The following is a 15615-nucleotide window of genomic DNA, read 5'->3' as shown; positions in this document are numbered from 1 at the left end:
TTCAAGTTTAACACCCCTGTACAATGCCCATACCCGCTACGAACAGAGCTGTGTGCAGTTGGAATCGTGACTGTGAAATGGAGCCAAATTCTCGCAACGACCAGATTTTATAGACTCGGCCCCTCACGAGAATCCAACGCCAGATTCCCGCGTTTGGCCGCGCTCGGGTTTCTGAACAAAACCGGAAATTTGCAAGCACAGCTCGTGGGACGTCAGGCCGGCTATGTTCGGAGCGGTTCGGATTCCAGAATGATAGGCCCTTATTCAGATCTGATCGCAGTACAAATTTGTTCTCAAAATGGGCAAAACCATGCTGCACTGCAGGTGGGGCAGATGTAACATGTATAGAATAGAACTCACCTGTCCTTTGTATGGGATCCCTTTCTTGTAGGAACTATCAGCATCAACAAACAACACCTTGTTGATGACAGTTGATATAAATGTTTGACCGGTTGTTGATAACTCAATTCCTACAATAGGAGTAATGATATGGTAGAGTCAGCGCATAATATGTATTAGGGTAGAACAATGATCATAATACTGAGTTTTAGGCATGATATGATAACTGAGAACTTGCATATTATTTATTTATTACCAGTTATTTATGTTTTACAGAGACTGTTTGGCCATTTACATCAAACTCTACCCCAGTGGAGCTTACAATCTATGTTCACTACCACATGTGCGCACACAGACACATACACACACACACACACACACACACACACACACATGTGCACACATTCAAGTTAGGGTTGATTTTATTTGGAGCCAATTAAAACTACCAGTATATTTTTGGACTGTGTGAGGGAACGGGAGTACCTGGAGGAAACCCATGCAAGCATGGGGAGAATATACAAGCCCCACAGTTAGGACCATGATGGAAACCGAACCCATGACCTCAGCGAGGCAGTAACGTACATAAAGTGTGATGCTAAGCCTCCATAACTTGCTTAAGTAAATATGTACAGTATGCAATAATATCCTTCTACGTACTGGCAGGTATAGTACAGAGCAGTTCTATGACTAGAGGGTAAAGATGGGAGTCCTATTGGAGATGGAATGTTGTCCATAGCAACCAATCAGATTCTACTTCCACTAGAACAGCATTTTTAATCACTGTGCCATGGCTCCCTAGTTCGCCTTGAACTGTTCCCAGAGCTAGAGATGTCTACACCAGTTTACCGCCACCACCACCAGTCCAACTGTTCATTGGTCTCTACCTGCTCCAGTCCTGAGTCTGTATGCGGGGCAATTTAAGGCCACCCCTTACTGATATCAGTGGAACCAGATCTGGCTGCTGGCCCCTCCTCCTCTTGTCATCCGCTAATCACTATTGGTTGGCGGCGGCTGTTGCTTCTTCTCTCACATTAATGGTGTAAGCGTCAGTCCCGGTGTCCTGGTCTAAGTGCTTGTTGCTATTTCTGATGCTGTTTGAGCTTGTGCATATGCGCTATGATCATGCACCAGCTCTGAAGTAGGCCCTCTGCCTTTTTTAAGTGAGAAACAGAGCATACAGTCTGTTGCACGCCGCCGTCCGGGTATCCCTGCACCCGGACGGACGGCGAGTGCAGCGTCATCTGACGCTGCGGACGCAGCGTTATCTGACGCGGCGGGGGACGTTGCCGGGCAGCGTCCCAAGCCTCACTCTGAGGCTAAGCATCGGGACGTTGCTAGGCAACGTCCCCAAGCTTCCGCCCGGCGGCCAGGAACGCGTGCGCCTGACGTTAGTCAGGCGGAGCGAAATTTGAATAAATAGCCGGCGTCTGCTGGGCACAGACGCCGGTTATAGCCTTACTGCTCCAGAAGCATATTGCTTATTATCTCCGGTCCCCTGGGTCCTTGGTCCCAGTTTCCCTGGCTGTGGTGCTCCATTGCAGCCTTCCTGGTCTCCCAGCCTGTCAGTTTGTGTCTGTCTGCGGATCCCTTCATTCCAGCATTTCCCCGGACTCCTCTGCTGAATTCCATCCTCAGGCTGTGAGCCTGCAGCGGACCCACAGTCTCCATCTTCCGTGGGTCACGTAAGTGCTCCAGTGGAGCCCTGGTCTTTTCCTTCTTTGGTTCCCTGGCCCTCCGTGGCTTAGCCCCTCCGTGGGATTATCCTTGGTTATCCTCTTTCGCCTCCTTGTCCCCGTCTTTTGGTGTTTGTTCCCTTGCCCCCGGCTGTCATTAGTGTTCTGTTTAGGCAGGAGTGTCACTGTTCATCCAGATCCCTGCTTTGGGAGTCACGGTCCCTTTGGAGTGTTTTTGGGGACTCCCTTCTATCCACTGGTGTCTGCGACTTGGTCGCACTCCCCGTCTTGGCCTGGTGCCGGCAGTTAGGGGCCTGTTTCCAGTTAGGTCCATTAGTCAGCCTATCCTCTTGAGTATTCCCCATGGCGATCGCTTACCCCTTGTCACCACATAAGACCTGGCTGCATCGGGGTCGGAGCGGGCTTAACTCGCTCCTTCGAACGCGGTGGCCACAGGTGAAGCCTAGCTCCGCAGGGGTTTGCCATCTGCCTCGGGGACTCAACAGAGAGAGTGTAGGACCCGCTGTGGCCGTCCTAACCGGCGGTCCCGGCTGTGGGCTCACGCCTAATTATCTCACCGTCTGGAACCCGTATTGTCCCTGGTGCCCAGGCCAGGGCATCGTAACATTATAACCGGCCAGAATAAAGACAGGTCTCCTCTGTCAGATACCAGGAGGGGTAGTTATTTGTGTCGTTTGGTATTATGAGTACCACTTCCCAGACGTTTTCTGATCAGCTTCAAGGGCTTACTCAGATGGTCCGGGAATTGTCCTTGAAGGTAGCGTCCCAAGAGCAGAGGACGCGGCCTCCAGACTCAGGGGGTTCAGATCCCAAAATGAACTTGCCTGATCGGTTCTCTGGAGACCGCAAAACCTTTTTTTAATTTTCGTGAGAGCTGCAAGTTGTATTTTCGGCTCAAAACACGCTCCTTCTCATCCGAGGCCCAGCGTATTGGACTAGTTAGCTCTTTGCTCCAGGGTGACCCCCAGACCTGGGCCTTTGGATTGCCTTCGGACAGCCCAGCCCTGTCCTCCGTAGACAGTTTCTTTAGTTCTCTCGGGTTTTTGTATAATGATCCTGACCGTGAAGCCTCAGCAGAGACTCATCTTAGAGCCCTTAGGCAAGGGAAAGACCCAGCCGAGGTTTATTGTACCGAGTTCCGCCGATGGGCGAATGATTGCGGGTGGAACGACCATGCATTACGCAGTCAGTTTCGTTGCGGTCTTTCTGATGAGATCAAGGATTGCCTCATTCAATACCCGGCACCTAAAACATTGGACAAGTTAATGGAATTGGCCATTAAAATTGACCGTCGCCTCCGTGAGCGGAGGTCGGAACGGGGCTCGCTCACTCGGGTGGTTCCCTATGTTCCGATGACCCCTGAGGAAAGTGAGGAGCCCATGCAACTTGGGGCAGCTCGCATTTCCCCGGAAGAAAGGGCTCGTCGATTAAGCTCAGGTCTGTGTTTATACTGTGGCTGTAAGGGTCACATCTTGAGAAATTGCCCCAATAGGCCAGTAAAAGGCTGGGCCAAGTGAACGAAGAGAGGGTTCACTTTGGCCTCCAGCTCTTTTCCTCTCTAGATTCATTACTAATCCCGGGGCATATTTCTTTTCAAGGGGGTAATTTTTCGGGGTCAGTTTTTATTGACAGCGGCGCGGCTGGTAATTTCCTGGACTCTTCCCTTGCCCAGAGTTTGGGGATTCCTCAACTCCAGCTTCCTATCCCCATTACCTTACGGGGCTTAGATGGTGGGGTTCTGTCCAATGGGGCCGTTACATTTCAGACTCCACCCGTACAGTTGACCATTGGTCTTTTTCACCAGGAGGAGATCACTTTCCTGTTAACCTCATGTCCTTCGGTACCCATCGTATTGGGTTTCCCCTGGTTGAAAAAACACAATCCCATCATTGATTGGCGCCTTGGGGAGATTACCCAGTGGAACCCCAATTGTCAACAGAAGTGCCTTCATATTTCGCTCCCTGTGAAGTCCATCTCTTTAGCGGGGATTCCCATTCCCTACCGGGATTACTCAGACGTGTTTTCAAAGGGTAAGGCCGACAGTTTACCTCCACATCGGCCATACGACTGTGCCATCCAATTAGTCCCCAACGCGCCATTGCCCAAGAGTAGACTTTATGCATTGTCTCTCCCAGAGACAAAGGCCATGGATGAGTACATCCAAGAAAGTTTGTCCAAGGGGTTTATTTGGCCCTCTAAATCTCCGCTCAGCGCCGGCTTCTTCTTTGTGGAAAAGAAGGATGGTTCCTTGAGGCCGTGCATAGACTTCTGTGCCCTTAATAAAATTACGGTGAAAAACACCTATCCCCTTCCTTTAATTACGGTTCTGTTTGATCAACTACGTTCCGCTACCATTTTTTCTAAAATTAACCTTAGGGGGGCTTATAACCTCATAAGAATCCTGGAAGGGGACGAGTGGAAAACGGCGTTCAGTACTCAGACGGGGCACTATGAGTACCTGGTAATGCCGTTTGGGCTATCCAATGCCCCAGCCGTTTTTCAGGATTTTATTAACGATGTCCTTCGGGAATTCTTGGGCAAGTTCGTGGTTGTCTATTTAGACGATATTTTAATTTTTCCCAAGACTTGGACTCGCATAGGACACAAGTTCGTCAGGTTCTACAGAAATTGCGCGAGAATCAGTTATTCGCTAAATTAGAGAAATGCGAATTTGAGGTGACCCAGGTGTCTTTCTTGGGATATATAATTTCTTCGCAAGGGTTCCAAATGGACCCCAAGAAATTACAAGTCATTTTAGATTGGGTGCGACCCACCAATTTAAAAGCAGTCCAGCGATTTCTTGGGTTCGCCAATTATTATAGGCGATTCATTCATGCCTTTTCTTCAATTGTGGCACCCTTGGTGGCTTTGACCAAGAAAGGTGCAGATCCATCAGCATGGACTCCTCAGGTAGGACAGGCTTTTAAGACCTTGAAGCAAGCCTTCATCTCGGCTCCAATTCTTAGACATCCCAACCCTGAGCTGCCATTTGTGGTGGAAGTTGACGCCTCCGAAGTTGGGGTCGGGGCGGTTCTCTCTCAGAGAGATCCGGAGTCTTCACAATTCCACCCCTGTGCCTACATGTCCAGAAAATTTTCTCAAGCAGAGTCCAATTATGATGTGGGCAACAGGGAGTTACTCGCCATTAAGTGGGCCTTTGATGAACGGCGACAGTGGCTGGAAGGAGCTGTTCATCAGATTCTTGTCTTAACTGATCATAAGAATCTACAATACATTGAATCAGCCAAAAGACTGAACGCTCGCCAAGCCCGGTGGGCTCTCTTCTTTATGAGGTTTAATTTCATTATTTCTTATATCCCTGGATCAAAAAACATCAGGGCAGACGCCCTTTCCAGATGTTTCGTTCCTCAACAAGAGGGTGGGATCAAGTCTGGGTCCATCATTCCTTCGTCCTGTATCCATGCCGGAGTTAGCCAGACCTTGGAGGGTCTTCTCCGGCAAGCTCAAGGGCAAGCTCCAGCCCAAACTCCGGAGAATAAACTGTTTGTTCCTCCTTCATTGAGACGCAGAGTGTTGGCAGAATGCCATGATACTAAGATTTCTAAAGGAAAAAGAAAAGTGTACCAGCGCTGGCTGAAAAATATATATATATAAATGATATATAGAACGGTATCCTTTACAAAATGTATTTGTCAATAAAAAGTGCTAAAATAGCTGTACCATTAATATATTAGGTATGCTTTTGTATAAAACAGGGGGTTACAATAAAAATGGCATAATAGGACATTTCATAAGCATCACAATTAATGTATTATATGGGCATACTAAGATTTCTGGTCACCCAGGAGTATATAAAACCCTTGCTTTATTATCCCGAGTGGTCTGGTGGCCAGGGATGGCCAGGGACAGCAAGGACTTTGTGTTGTCTTGTCCAGAGTGTGCCCGACATAAACTTCCACGTTCACGACCATTGGGAGAATTGTTGCCTTTGTCCGTTCCTGGCAGGCCTTGGTCCCATCTGGCCATGGATTTTATTGTGGGTCTTCCAGTCTCATCACACTGTCAATTCATTTGGGTCGTCGTCGATAGATTTTCTAAGATGGCGCATTTCGTGGCTTTAAGGCAGTTACCCTCGGCTAAAGAACTGGCCACGCTATTCCTTCAGCACATTTTTCGTTTGCACGGATTTCCCAGTGATATTGTGTCCGACCGGGGTCCACAGTTTGTGGCTCAGTTTTGGAGAATGTTTTGTGCTGCCTTGAAGGTTAAGATCAGCCTCACTTCTGCATTCCATCCACAGGCCAATGGACAAACAGAGCATCTTAATCAGTCTCTTAAGCAGTATCTGAGGGTCTTTGTTTCCAAACTTCAAAATGACTGGGTTAGTTTCCTGCCGTTAACCGAATTTGCGTATAATAACGCACATCATTCGGCCTCTAAGACGTCGCCCTTTTTTGCAGTCTACGGATTCCATCCACGGGCTAATTCTTTGGGACCGGATGCCCCTGGCGCTTCTTCGACAGCTGCTTCTCGCCTCAAAGTCATATGGAGGAAAGTCCACTTGGCCCTTAAAGAAGCCTCTTTCAGAGAGAAGGTATTCTCTGACAAGTCCAGACGGCCTTGCTCTTTCAAAGTTGGTGACTGGGTGTGGCTATCCACCCGTAATATAAAGCTTCACCAACCTTCAGCAAGGTTAGGGCCTCGGTTCATTGGGCCTTTTCGGATTGTCAGGAGGGTTAATCCGGTAGCATTCCGTCTTGCTTTACCTAAGTCCCTCAGGATTTCGAGTACCTTTCATGCTTCGCTTCTTAAGCCAGTGGTGTTTTCACAGAGATTTCCTCGCAGACTAAGGAATGGCTCCGCCCCAGTGATGGTGCAGGGGCAACAGGAGTTCCGCGTGGAAAAGATCCTCGATTCTAGACTTGTGAGAGGTTCCTTGCAGTTTCTGGTACACTGGAGGGGATTTGGTCCCGAAGAGAGGTCCTGGGTTTCCGATGGAGATTTGCATTCGCCCAACCTTAGGAGGGCCTTTTTTCGTCAATTCCCAGATAAACCTGGTGGGAAAGGGTTGTTAACCCTTCCTCCAGGGGGGGGTACTGTTGCACGCCGCCGTCCGGGTATCCCTGCACCCGGACGGCGAGTGCAGCGTCATCTGACGCTGCGGACGCAGCGTCATCTGACGCGGCAGGGGACGTTGCCGGGCAGCGTCCCAAGCCTCACTCTGAGGCTAAGCGTCGAGACGTTGCTAGGCAACGTCCCCGAGCTTCCGCCCGGCGGCCAGGAACGCGTGCGCCTGACGTGAGTCAGGCGGCTCGAAATTTGAATAAATAGCCGGCGTCTGCTGGGCACAGACGCCGGTTATAGCCTTACTGCTCCAGAAGCATATTGCTTATTATCTCCGGTCCCCTGGGTCCTTGGTCCCAGTTTCCCTGGCTGTGGTGCTCCATTGCAGCCTTCCTGGTCTCCCAGCCTGTCAGTTTGTGTCTGTCTGCAGATCCCTTCATTCCAGCATTTCCCCGGACTCCTCTGCTGAATTCCATCCTCAGCCTGTGAGCCTGCAGCGGACCCACAGTCTCCATCTTCCGTGGGTCACGTAAGTGCTCCAGTGGAGCCCTGGTCTTTTCCTTCTTTGGTTCCCTGGCCCTCCGTGGCTTAGCCCCTCCGTGGGATTATCCTTGGTTATCCTCTTTCGCCTCCTTGTCCCTGTCTTTTGGTGTTTGTTCCCTTGCCCCCGGCTGTCATTAGTGTTCTGTTTAGGCAGGAGTGTCACTGTTCATCCAGATCCCTGCTTTGGGAGTCACGGTCCCTTTGGAGTGTTTTTGGGGACTCCCTTCTATCCACTGGTGTCTGCGACTTGGTCGCACTCCCCGTCTTGGCCTGGTGCCGGCAGTTAGGGGTCTGTTTCCAGTTAGGTCCATTAGTCAGCCTATCCTCTTGAGTATTCCCCGTGGCGATCGCTTACCCCTTGTCACCACATAAGACCTGGCTGCATCGGGGTCGGAGCGGGCTTAATTCGCTCCTTCGAACGCGGCGGCCACAGGTGAAGCCTAGCTCCGCAGGGGTTTGCCATCTGCCTCGGGGACTCAACAGAGAGAGTGTAGGACCCGCTGTGGCCGTCCTAACCGGCGGTCCCGGCTGTGGGCTCACGCCTAATTATCTCACCATCTGGAACCCGTATTGTCCCTGGTGCCCAGGCCAGGGCATCGTAACACAGTCAGTGGCATTGAGAGGGGGGTCGGACACTTTTTACCTGGGCCTGGGTCTACTGGAGGGGCCCATCTCCACCCTTCTGCATTGCAGGGAGCTGGGCAGTGGGTGAAAGATGACGGGCTGCTGCCGCAGCACAGCCTCTCTCCCCAGCTCAGCATATGCTCCTTATTGCTGTGTGCTGAGGTGGGGAGAGAGACAGCTGCAGCGGCAGACTGTCATCTCTCTATCTCTCGCTATATATTTTTTCTGGGGGCATGGCTGCACCCCCTCCTTGAGGCACTGCCCGTCCCACCTTTATTTTTACTGGGGCCAAGACGAACTATCATCTCCCCTGCATACAGTACTACATTCATGGGCAAGTGTCACAGGACAGATTTCTTTTATTTCTTATAATGAACTTACATAGTTACATAGTTACATAGTAGGTGAGGCTGAATAAAGACTTGCATCCATCTAGTTCAAACTATTTTACCTGTTCCCTCTTCAAAAATGGAGGCTGTTCCCCTTATGGTTGTTTCAAGCCTGGAGTCATTCAATTTTAAAGTCTCAGGTTTAACATCAAAGATGTGACATCCCGTCCCATCCAGCTGAGAGGGAGAGATGAACAAATTCAGGATTAATTTATTAAACAACAAATGTCCAACTTTCAATATGCTGTAAGTTTTGTGTTTTTTATTCCACTGCAAATTTCTGTACCATTAATATCTGTGACAACGGGCCTCATTCAGTATGGGTTGTAGTTTTGTCCGAACAGGGCAAGGCTGCCCCACATGCCAGGTCATTCTCTGCAGTGCAATCACCTAGATGGGTAGCCCCCTGGCTGCACAGTTAGCTGCATAGCCAGTCTCAAGGCCTTGAGAAAGCTGGGTAACCAGTGAAACACGTGTCGGTTAAATGTCAACTGAAATGTCTGTCAGCTAAATGTTGATTGTGTGTCGGCATAGGAGAAAAATAGCATAAAATTTCCAAAGTGAAATATTGATTTTTTTCCAGCAGAAGGCAGCAAATACTAACAAATAGGAGTTATTTTATGTTGGATATGAGATGCTGTTCATGTTAGGAGATCTATAGGAGTTGAAACACCTAGCAAAAATTTTTTTTGCAACCTAGCATAAAATATTTGGCAGGTGATATTTAAGTGTTTTGGGTCTTCCTTCTACAATAATAACAGGAATACCCAATAGACAGCAAAGCCCCTATTTATATTTAGGAAGTGTGAGACACACAGGAATATACTATAGATGGTGTGATACACACAGGAACAAGAATATTTGATAGGTGGCAGCTAAGCCATATGCTTGCCTCATGCACAGTATACGGTGTGGTCTGAAACACAATTTTAATTGGACCAATTGAACACTGACACATGTCCCACTAAGTACTGGATATTCTGCCCTGATAGGTGGGGATAATAACAGAATATCAGGGCTGTGTAACAAATTCCATAGTGTCTCATGTGGAAACTACTAACCCGGATTCATTATATAATAATAAAGATACAATCCAGGGCTGGTAAACCCTCCATTACCGACACCAATCTATGCTGAATAAATTAGACATTTTTCAGAGTGACATTAATATTTTAATACACAATTTTCTTTCTTTATTATCACCTTGATACACAATCTGTGCATGTACGTCTATATGTTTATTTTTTAATTCTTATGAATTTCACTGTTACCTCCCATAAAAAATGTATAAGGGAGTCTTAGAATATTGAACATTAAAAGTTAAATTTGAAAGAAACCTCTTCTTGTGCGTTCCCGAAAACAGTCCCTTTCCTCTTTTTGTATATTAAATAATGATTTGAGAAAGGTGGAGAAAAGTGTGAGGAGTAAAGCTCTAGGTCCAGTGCCCTGAGCTGCACAGACAAACTAAACAGCCAATGGAGGAGGCTAAAGGCTAAAAATGTAACAATAATGTAATAAAAAAAGGGTATTTGGAAAAAACCGCAATACTCTGTACAATGCAGATTCTAACATAGGTAACACAGGGCCTTATTTTGGTTCATTCTTTCTGACAAAATCCTTCTTAGATGGGCAAAACCATGTGCACTGCAGGTGGGGCAGATGTAACATGTGCAGAGAGAATTAGATTTGGGTGGGGTTTTACTTCAAAGTGAGATCTATATTGCAGTGTAAAAATAAAGCAGTCAGTATTTTCCCTGCACAGAAACAAAATTACTCACCCAAATCTAATTCTCTCTGCACATGTTACATCTGCCCCCCTGCAGTGCACATGGTTTTGTCACTCTAAGAAGGATTTTGTCAGAAAGAATGAACCAAAATAAGGCCCACTGTCTTTGATCTCACTTAAACTTTCATTGATCCTAATCAGCATATTGTAAATGAACTTTCTTATGATCTCACCTTTCCAATGAAATGAACACAAATTTCACCCTTTTTTTTAAGTTTATGATTCCACTGATAATAATCAGGTTTTCGACACACGGTAGCACTGTAATTCCCTTGGACTGGCTTCCCATATGTGTACCTAAGAGAGATATGATGAGTAAACAGTACAGTATATCACTCGTAGACTATCTGTTGGTGGAATCAGGGGCATATGCAAGTAGCCTCAGGATATACCCTGCAGCTAATTACCACAACGGCTCTATCTAAGTAGCTTGAGGATGTAGTCAGCGCAGCGGCTAATTGAATATGCTCCTTACAGACGGAGATACAGTACATTGGCCGAAAAACTGGAAAATACAAAATAAAATCCTGGCATCACATGAATAATAAAGATATTATACTTAAACAATATTCTACTAATACCTATTCTATCCACACAGAGGCCCTTATTCTGATCGGTGCGGCCGGAGCCGATTATGCGGCCAGGACCGTGCGTGCGAAACCCCGCCTTCCATACGGATCGCCAACTCCGTCCGTATGCGGTAAGAAGCTGTCCGAACGGACCGCACGTGTATTTTTCACGGAATACGCCTCCTCCATCTAAGGGAAACTCCCCCATCATTCGATGGTCGCAGACCATCGAATGCAAGACCGTGTGCTCCACCAGCACCCGCAACCTCAGACCACACGGACATTTTTCCGTGCAAAAGCAGGGATCTGGGCGGGCAGCTGACATCCGGCGATGTCATATGTCCACCCCTACACGTGCGTCACGGCCGCATTACCATACGTACGCCCAGCGTTTTCATGGGAACTCCCATGAAACGCGGGGCGTATGCATATGGTAATGAGCCCAAATAGCCCTTCACGCCCCTCTCCACCCCCTGTTCGGAGTGTTCACATATCATGCGGGATTTCGCCGTACGCCCCGCTCGCACATGCGCAGAGACGCCTCTGCACATGCGCAGACACAATACAACGGCGGGCCGAACGCACGCGGATATATCCGCACCGATCAGAATAAGGGCCAGAATCACAAGTGACATAATTAGCTCCACCTGTCGATCTTTTAAATGTATTGTTGGAGAAGGGTGATTTGCCCCCCAAAAATATTTTAAAATGTAACTTTTATTAGTATTTGCAATTAAAAAGAAGAGAGACAGACATCCTGGGTGACATTCTATGGGATGAGATGTGTGTTTTTTGGCGAAATTTTCGCAAAAAACGGCCAAAATCCCGTTTTCACATATTTAATGAGATGCTAAAAATTGCAAAAATCGCTGATTTTGCCGCGAAATCGCACTTTTACATAGATTTTAACTCGCGCCGGAACTCGCATCCAGATGTTTTCCCATTGAAAAGTATACAAATCGCATATTTAATGAGATGCGAATTTGGGAAATGTGTCTTAAATTCGCCAAAATATCAGACCAGGTTCTGATATGCGAGTTGGCCAGAACTCTGCACAGATCATTGAGATCTGTGCATGGTTATGTGGTAAAAAATGTGTTAAATTTATAATAAAAAAATAGCGTGGGGTCCCCCCTCCTGAGCATAACCAGCCCCGGGCTCATTGAGCCGGACCTGGTTCCAAAAATTCGGGGGACAAAGAGCATAGGGGTCCCCCGTATTTCTGAAACCAGCCCCGGACTCTTGGACCGGTCCTGGTTCCAAAAATACGGGGGACAAAAAATCTGGGGGTCCCCCGTATTTTGAAACCAGCACCGGGCTCCAACAGCCCGCAGTGCCATGCCAAAGCCAGGGGACATAAGGTCCCCCGGCCGTACCATGAGCACCGTGGCTGGTCAGCCTTGGACGAGGTACCTGGAGGAGAGGGGACCCCCCCAATAAAGGGGTCCCCCCCCCAGGCTTCACCCGTCCAGGGCTGAAGCCCAGGGCTGTCACCGGCGTCCCTGGCCAGTGGAGGCCAGGCTGATGGGGTTAAATCTTTCAATCCTAACATTGCTTTATACAGGAGAACTACAAGTACCAGCAGACCTCCCTGCAGGCTAGGACTTGGAGAACCACAAGTCCCAGCATGCGGGGCATTAATGGGCCCGCTGGGACTTGTAGTCCACCTATAAAAAGAATGTTAAAAGAAAACACACACACACACAGAAGTAAAACTTTATTACATACGCATCCACACACCTCACTTTTACACCCACATACTCACCGATCCAGGATCCAGGATCCAGCACTGGTCTCCTTTCTGCAGAGCCGGCTACCCCCACACTGACAGCGGGGACAACCGGCTTTCTCCGATGGAGCTAACAGCTTCTGTCGCGCTGTCCCAGTGCGACACAGGCTGAGAGCATGATTGGGCGATGCGTCTCCATGGAGACGCATAGCTCAGCCCTGATTGGCTTTACTGGCTTTGATAATCAGAGTTTAATACCTGAAAACTCTGATTATCAAAGCCAGTAAGGTACTGAAGGGTAATTAAATATATTGGATAGGATCAGTCGCGATATATCCAAGAAACGGATATAATTCCTAATATTATATTGGATATAGAACGACAAGAGGATCCATCTCAATTAGAGTGCACTTTCTTTAAACACCCACTAGATGGCAATAACCACCTAGACATACAATGAATAAGGGAGACTAGGAAACCAGTAAATAATAAACTATCTGGTATTAATTACTCCTAGTATCGGATAACATTAATGCAAGGTGGCCCATGTGTGGTATAGGATCAAAAACTGCAAAAATATATTTTAAGCAGTATTAGTAGCTCTGTGAGAGAGAGCCAAGATACCCACTAATTAACTCATAAGTGGCACGCAGGAAAAATGACTGCGTAAATTAAACCTGGGATTTAAACTGCAAAATATAACCTTGGTAGTGTTGATAGCACTGTGAGAAGGAGCTAAGATACCCAGCAAATTGTATCCAAATAATTGCCAACATAGGGAAGCTATTATACAAGGATATAGGCAGATACCCAGAAGCCACACAACGAAGAAGGTGCACACGATCACACAACTTGTACTTACCATTCAAAATAAGATGATATAAAGTGCTGATATCTGTATATACATAATAAATCCTTTCAGAGTGGGAATTAAAACCCCAAAAAGGACACTGAGAGATAAAACACCTCTTTGACTGGGAATTAAACCCATGAAAAATACTGCACACCTAATTCACAGCATCATATGTAACCAGCTCAAGGGAAACTTTTTATCCCTAAAAAACATCACCTTTTCTGTCTTTCGTGCGATTGCACGTAACCAATGTATGTTATATGTATGTACGTCTAAAGTCTTTTTTAAACTCTTTAAATTTTCACAAGTCTCAGAAGGAGACCACCCTGTGAGATTCTATATATTAAAAAATCGACACAGGATGTCTGTCTCTCTTCTTTTTAATTGCAAATACTAATAAAAGTTACATTTTAAAATATTTTTGGGGGCAAATCACCCTTCTCCAACAATACTCTCTTTCTTTGGTGTGCATCCATAGTGCATTTCTTTCTCTTTCCAGTTTCTATGTTCATTATATTGCCTGGATAGCACCCATCGCCAAATCATACAAATAAGGTGACCATGTACCAAAATTCATTTGGGAATATTTGTCCAAATAACTAATAGGTGTGCGCGGACCCTGAACATCCCTCCTCCCTTACCCCCTCATATCTACGATCTTTTAAATGTGTCTGAATAATGAGTGCACATGCTGGATCACCTCGAAAAAGTGCACTGTTGGAGGTACTTGAGGACCAGGGTTGGGAACCACTGTCATAGAGGATTGGAGGCAGGAGACTCAGTGTGCTTCAAAAAGTGTTAACACTTTATTTGCACCAAACTGGACAACCTGTTGCTTCTAATATCAGTACATAATACTTAATGACAGTAAATAATTTACCACATGCTTTGACTAACTACAACTCCATGGAATCGCTACATTCTACGGTTCTAACCAATAACGCTACACGCTAATCTGTATAACTCGCTTCTGTCCGTTGATACTATAAGACTGTCAAAACTTCCCATTCAATGGAACATAACCTGAGTATCACATTTGCATAAATCAAACAACACATATAATTACTAGTGCATAGATAAAGATAAACAGGACTGGTTATTGCATAGGTAACGATAAACAGATAATATTAGGTATTATTGCGCAATAATTAATATTTTTATAGTGCACTTGTTATGGAGTGATATCACTGTAGTCCTTGCCCAAAGTGTCCCTTCTATTGGGTATAAAACAGAGTCTTTGGGATGAGAGTTCAACTGTCCCCTCAGAATTGTAGAAGTGACTAAAGCATCTTTAGCAGTCAGTTCCTTGCCCCAAATAGGTATTTGTAATCCACCGGGTTATATACAGTATGCTGTTAAACTCAGTTAAGTGCCTCCTTGAGAGTTCCTTGGCTGTATAAGAAGCCCCAGATCTCAATGGCTCAGCTACAGTGCCAGATTAAGCCTTCGGGGGGCCCGGGGTACTTTAGACAGGGGGGCCCCCTTGCCCTTGTCATTACTGGCCGCAAACTGCATGGGAGAATATTACACTGTCAAAACACAGAGTAAAGGCAGAATAAACTTGGTCAATGGGTAACTGCAGGGGATATACAGTATATATATATATATATATATATATATATATATCTAGAACAAGAAAATGGGGGAAGCGCTTCATAGTGCAAGTATTGCTTTTTTAATATGAAACAAGTTTTTAATTAAAAGATCAGAGTAAAATGTACCATTTAATACATCAGCGTGGGCTAGAAACTACCACGTGTTTTTTTTTAAAAACAATTACCGACTCCATCCATTAGAGCAGGGCTGGGCAACACCGGCCCTCCAGATGTTAATGAACTACACATCCCAGGATGCTTTGCATTTGTTTTGCTATGTGGCCATGCTGAAAGGCATGCTGGGATGTGTAGTTCATCAACATCTGGAGGGCCGGTGTTGCCCTGCATTAGAGGGAACACTGCATGGGACCCCCGGGCTGTTCTGGCTGGAATGTCTCAGGGGATCACTTCTTAAATACGCAGTCACTCTTTATATAATGTTTGTTTTTTATTTACGTATGCACATTTT

The 15615-nt window shown here is 46.6% G+C and overlaps 1 protein-coding gene across 1 annotated transcript in view; it reads right to left on the bottom strand.

Moving 5' to 3' along the window:
* The window catches only part of LOC146009242 (alpha-2-macroglobulin-like), an 87235-nt gene that overhangs the window by 58435 nt on the left and 13185 nt on the right, over nucleotides 1-15615 (bottom strand). Inside the window, exons 8-10 of the mRNA XM_083149406.1 lie at nucleotides 10574-10697; nucleotides 8677-8791; nucleotides 361-470 (exon numbers count right to left, since the gene is read on the bottom strand). Of these exons, the coding sequence (XP_083005532.1) occupies nucleotides 361-470; nucleotides 8677-8791; nucleotides 10574-10697 (349 nt within the window). The remainder of the gene's footprint in view (nucleotides 1-360; nucleotides 471-8676; nucleotides 8792-10573; nucleotides 10698-15615) is intronic.

This window comes from Crinia signifera, chromosome 6, assembly GCF_055691185.1.
Source record: "Crinia signifera chromosome 6, ASM5569118v1, whole genome shotgun sequence".
Classification (NCBI taxonomy): Eukaryota; Metazoa; Chordata; class Amphibia; order Anura; family Myobatrachidae; genus Crinia; species Crinia signifera.
The sequence above is the reverse complement of the archived record's forward strand: the minus strand, read 5'-3'. Positions and strand labels throughout refer to the sequence as shown.